The sequence below is a fragment of the Echinops telfairi genome, unplaced genomic scaffold (genome assembly GCF_000313985.2).
Source record: "Echinops telfairi isolate 266 unplaced genomic scaffold, ASM31398v2 ScPeMD7_14;HRSCAF=57, whole genome shotgun sequence".
Lineage (NCBI taxonomy): Eukaryota > Metazoa > Chordata > Mammalia > Afrosoricida > Tenrecidae > Echinops > Echinops telfairi.
Window position 1 is genome coordinate 3,802,929 of NW_022103911.1, and position 6,135 is coordinate 3,809,063.

General features: G+C 35.4%; 1 protein-coding gene across 1 annotated transcript in view; it reads left to right on the forward strand.

Annotated features, from left to right (window-relative positions):
* The window catches only part of FAT4 (FAT atypical cadherin 4), a 201,670-nt gene that overhangs the window by 186,709 nt on the left and 8,826 nt on the right, over positions 1–6,135 (forward strand). Inside the window, exons 14-15 of the mRNA XM_013007038.1 lie at positions 691–815; positions 2,597–2,814. Coding sequence (XP_012862492.1) covers positions 691–815; positions 2,597–2,814 — 343 coding nt within the window. The remainder of the gene's footprint in view (positions 1–690; positions 816–2,596; positions 2,815–6,135) is intronic.

The following is a 6,135-nucleotide window of genomic DNA, read 5'->3' on the forward strand; positions in this document are numbered from 1 at the left end:
CTGGGGGGGGGGGGGGTTTTTTGTGTGTGTGTGTGTGTGTGTGTGTGTGTGTGTCCCAGATACATGATGTTTACTTTCTTCTTTAAGATTTTATAAGAAGTGTGTTCTTTCTTCACTGCTTACTACAGAAATCTCCATCCCTCGAATCCCTATACCTGTCTTCAGTCTTATTTTTCCCATAGCATTTACTTCTGTCCATTCAGATGGAATTTTCCCCAAATTTTTCTCTACCCTCAGTCTCCTCCACAGGAAACAATACTCCGCGAATATAGGGTATTTTGTTCACCACTGTACCTTCATGCTTAGAACAGTGAGTGACTTAGCACACACTCAGAGATGTAAAAGCAAATAAAAATCTGGGCTCAGAATCAATTTAACTCAGAATGCTTATTTGACAAATATATCTGCTCAAATAAAAACTACTGTAAAAATTGACACGTCTTTTAAAAAATTGTGTACTTGGTGGTGGTGGTGTTTAAAATTCTTTTCTTAGATGCAAGTGAATCAAATGATATGGAATAACTTCTAGTACAATTACATCCTCCAAATAGACTTGGAATCTAAGCTTAAACTAATTGAGTGTTTGAAGGGAAACTGATCAATAAAAGTTACATTTAAGAAAACACATATTTAGCACATTTTCTCCATCTCCTTTAGTGTCTAATGCGCTTCGTTGTGATTGTGTTTTAGATGTCCTCGACTGGAAGGCGCTTGCTCTCGCAGCCCCTGCCAGCATGGCGGCACATGCGCGGATCACTGGTCTTGGCAGCAGTGCCGTTGCAAGGAAGGGTTGACAGGAAAGTACTGTGAGAAATGTAAGCTGTTTCATCATCCATTGGAAATTTTACAAAGCTTGAAACGTATTAATACATACGCCTGCATATGTGGACGAATACTGGAGATGTACTGGATTACATACTGGGCAGCTCAGGTCAGCAATTCCACCCACCAGCTGCTCCTCCGGAGACTGACAGGCTTTCTACTCCTATAAGGACTTGTGTCAGAAACCCACAGGGGCAGTTCTACACTGTCCGATGGGGCCCTTTGAGCTGAAATCAACTCTGTGGCAGTGAATTAAACATGCTATTTTAAAATGACTGCTTTTCCTTCATATACAGAAAATATTAAATGGGCAGTATCTATTTGAGGAAATAGTGATGACTGGGTGGAACTGCAGGGTAAGCATTGGACTTCTCAGGTCAAGTGGATAGTTCAAACCCATCGGTGGTTCCTTGAGAGAAAGACAGGCTTTCTCTTTCCACACATAAAGCCTGGGAAACTCTATGAAACCAAATGCTGCCATTGAGTTGATTCTTGTAGAGCAAAGTAGACATGCCTTTCTGAGTTCCTGAGACTAAATCTTTATGGGAGCAGAAAACCTCATCTTTCTCTGAGACAGCAGCTGGTGATAGAGAACTGTTGACTGTGTGATTAGCAGCCCGAAGCAGAACCCATTAATCTAACAACACTCCCTCTGGAAAAGCTGTAGTGCATCTCTATGAGTCAGAAGGCGCTCAGTGGCAGTGGGTAGTGCGACTTTAATTATTGCTCTTTTATCTAAAGTAATTGCGGACAGTTTATAAGGCCAGAAAGTATATGCATGCTTTGGCTTAATGTTTTCTTAATTTGAGGAAATATTTCTCTCATGATTTTTTGGTTTTAATTTGGTTAAGAGGTATACACACAGAATCACTAAGTGTGAGCATATAACATTTATAATTGTTATATTTTTATTGACTTGATCAATGCCTGAGATCCCCTTTTATAACTGAGATAAAATTTACATGCTATAAAATTTGCAAATATGAAATTATATTTGGCATCTAATATTCAGTACTCAGGCCCTTTTGAGCTTACTTTCCTTACATTTTTTTCTCATCAAAATTATTTGCAACTGTAAATTGAACTTCTATACTTTTAAAATGTACTCATTTTACCAGATGAAGTGCTGCATGGTGATTATTGATATACAGTTAGAAAGAGAAATATGTCTTTGAAATACTTATCCAAATATCTAGTATAGTTGAGTATCAAAATCACAAATCATATTTAACTATGGAAACATATGTCCATTGGAAAGTTTGAAAACACTGCAAAACTGATTACAGACAAACAGAGAACAGCCTCCCACAGTAAGGAATTATTTTATCCAAAATGCCGGTAGCTGGGATTGAGAAATCATGTAGTACAAAATCAGGTTTGAACTTACTATTGCTTCAAAGGGTATAATACCCGAATTAATAAAGCAAATGCAAACGCAGGGAAACTGAGTCCAGAATAAACATATTTTCAAAGGGTGGCTATCTCATCATGTTTGTATTTTTTATCTCATGTATCAGTAATTTTTATGAGGATTTCCAAAATGATTAATGATTGTATTATTTGATTGTGCTTTTAAAATTAATTTAATCATTCTAAATCAATATATACAATAGTCCACAAGGGGAAATAATTTTTATCAAGGGAAGGTTTGGGGGCTTGATTCTAAAATTTTTAATATTTTTATTGACAATTTCCATAATGGTCATAATTTTACAGAAAATCCTAAGAAATACCTAATGAAAGTATTTGTTTTGCTTTTTTCCGTGGGTTTCAGCTATTACCCCGGATACGGCCTTATCATTGGAAGGGAAAGGGCGGTTGGACTATCACATGAGTCAGAATGAAAAGAGGGAATATTTGTTAAGACAAAGTATACGAGGTGCCATGTTGGAGCCTTTTGGTGTGAACAGTCTGGAAGTCAAATTCCGGACAAGAAGCGAGAATGGCATTTTAATCCATATCCAAGAAAGCAGCAATTACACTACTGTGAAGGTAAGATAAACGCTAATGGTGACTTCATTTGATTAGCCCGCCTGCTGTGTCGTGGTTTAAATCACTTCTCTCATAATTTCTGTCTTTGTCTTTACAACCCATTAGAAGTCCAACTAATGCTGGGCACTAATCCAATATCATCTATCTAACTATTCCCCAGGCATTGGCCAGAGTAACAAAGATTTGAATGGTTTGGCTTCTAAACACTTTTGTCTTGGTTTAGAGACCACTGCTAGGTGGGTCAACATAGAGAGAAGGTCTTGTCTTTTGTTTTGCAGTTAGAAATTTACATTTCTTTGCCTACTGTGAAACAACACAAATAATATAGTATGTCTCAAAGTTAAAAGATACTGTTTTCAAATAATTATTCCAAACACTAATATGTCTGTATCAATTGGCAGGAAAAAATTAAATTGAAATGATCTGACTTTATCCTGGAGAAAGGACTATTTAGGTAACACTTACATTACTTTAGGATTTATTGTACTTGTGTGTCTTTAGGATTTATTGTGAGTTAAACTTAAGCTAACTTCTGCAGATGATTTCTAAAGAAATCGCCTTTAAACCTTATATTTCATGAGAAGAATGTACCAATTAGTCATTATGCTTTTACATAATTCCTTACTTTATTATTAGTACATAAATATTTTTGAACTAATGAATACATTTATTTGGTATGCATTTGACATTAGCACCTAACTTTCTTTATTTTTAAAACTATTACCACAGAAAAATCGTTATCACAGAAAAACCTTCATTCCTTGCACACTCAACTTCTTGGCTCAGTAATGTCATTCTTTTTTATTAATGACGATTTGTAAATCATAAATCTAATGAAATTTTTTATGATAGGATTTTTAGGGAATTCTTAAATGATGAGTCCTGATATCCTGACTTGTATTCACTTATCAACCAATATTTTGAAGCAAAGGAACAATATACATACCTAAATACTAGGTTTACTGTACATATATTACTAAAAATAAAAATAAGATATTTCCCTCTAAACTTCAGTCTCTGTGTCATTGAAAATATTCTCTGTCCATGCCAACACTTTTATCATCTTCTCATATATAGTCTTTAACATTAAACAGCAAAGTCAGCATTTTTAAATTCTCAAATTAACCACTTGATCCAGTGGTTCTCAAGTGGGAGTGATTTTATCTCTAAGAGGATATTTGTCAATGTCTAATGATATTGTTTGAGTGTCACAAATTGGGGGAGTGTGCTACTAGCACATAGTGGGTTGACGCCAGGAATGCTGTTAAATATCTTACAATGCCCTGAACAGCCCCACCCATAGCAAGGAATTATTTGATTGTCCTGGGATTGACACCCCTGCACTGGTGACACACAATAGAATATCTTCAGGTTTAAACTTTGCCTTCATAATTTCTACTAAGAGTTCCATTGCAGGATTAATAAAGTAATGTAAAACAGAGCACAATAGCCATTGTACAATATTATTATTTGATATCTATAATTTACTTTAAAAACTATATCAGCAATAAAGAAAGAACTAGAGTTTTATGCTTCTGAAAATGAAGGATCAAGAAGCCTTTTTAAGTTTGCAAGGCTTTGACATTGAGGTTTGAATTTGATCTGTAAACTCCTTCCAATTCCTCATGCCTTTTAAATGACATAAGAAGCATTTCTGTACATTATCTCTTGAAGCCAGTAATTCAAGTCAAAATACAATGTGGTTTAAGAAATCAGAGACAGAATTTTAAAAATTTTTATCTTTAATAAGTCACCAAATGCCAGGATCCATTTTTGTCACCGTATTAAAGTCTTGCATTTTCAGCAGGGCAGCGGCATGAGTTTTCTCCAGATTTTATTTTATTTTTTGTACATTAGTGGCAGCATTTTGAACATTTTTTTCTCCTCTAAGGGGGAAAAAAGATGATAATGAGTAAAAATAATGAGCAATGCAACTCCAAATGCATATTTATTTTATGTAAAATTTTGAAGAGCTGCCTTTCAGATTCTAAGAGACTTGGCAGGTAAAGTGAGCTGATAAGGAAAGAGCGGGGATCAAGAGAACTACATAGAAGTCACGATTGGCTGCTGTGAGCACACATGTTGTTTGGATGGGAGGCATATGACCGGCTTATCCAGACTAGGAAACTGGATAGAAAGGACGGCATTTATCAGTTACCTTATCAGTGACCAAGCCTTCTGGCTTACTTCTTCCATTTGGCTCACTTTCTGACAGCTTTCATTTTTCTCTATTTACTGATTGATTATTGCTGGATTTTAATCTGATCTGTGTCTCTGATTATTTTTTTTAACTCAGTCTTGCTCACAGGCAGCCAAAATAGTTTATTTTTGTGAATATGAAAACAAAAGTAGGATAAATGAATAAATAATATTTCATATATAGTCAGAGGAGCATTTGTTAGGAGTAGGTAGCATTTGTAACATAAGGAGAGAGTAGAATGTATAGAATATCTCAGAGATAAAAGCAAAAAGACAGCTGACTTGTGTATAACTGTGTTGGTACTGGATTTTAAGTGCTTCATAAAGTTCTCATTATTCATGGCATGCATGCTATATTAGTAGTCAGGTAATGGAATTCATTTCTGTTTTAAATCAATTCTATTGTTTTTGTGTGTAGTATATCTACAAGAGGGTTTCAAAAATTTTTGGCACATTTTAGGTGTTATTTAATTCCATATTCCATAAACATTTTTAATACCCGTCATATTTGATGTGTAGTGCAGAATTTTATAATAATAATAGTCTCCAGGAAGCATAATGGTTACATGTTGGGTTGCAAACCTCAAGATTAGCCTTTGGAAACCAGCAGACATTCAGCAGGAGCAAGACGACTGCTTCCACTCTCAAAACAGTTACAGTCTCTGAAACCCAAAGAGACATTCCACCATTCAACCATGTCGTGTAGGGTTGCTATGAGTCAGAACTGACTCAATGGCAGTGAACTAAGTGATATATGTAGATAGATATTCATATAATAAAATGTATATCTTAAAAATTGCCTATCCATCTACCTCTATATATGAAGGCTTGAAATATTTATGGAAAAATGAAAGAATAGTGAGTTTTGCGTGAACTTTGCAAATGGGTGTGTGCCTGCTCGCACACATGTGCGGGCGTTTTCCAATGAGCCTACATATACTATGCAGATTTGGGATGAGGGATCCAAGGGCTCTCTAGAGAGAAAAATAAAAATTAACAATTAAATGTATAAATGAATACAGCAATCGAATTTGCTATCAGTGGAAAAGTGAGTCAACAAACCATGCTACGTACATCATGGGACGCCATGCAATGTTAAACAACAACGGTGGCTCTGTGAAA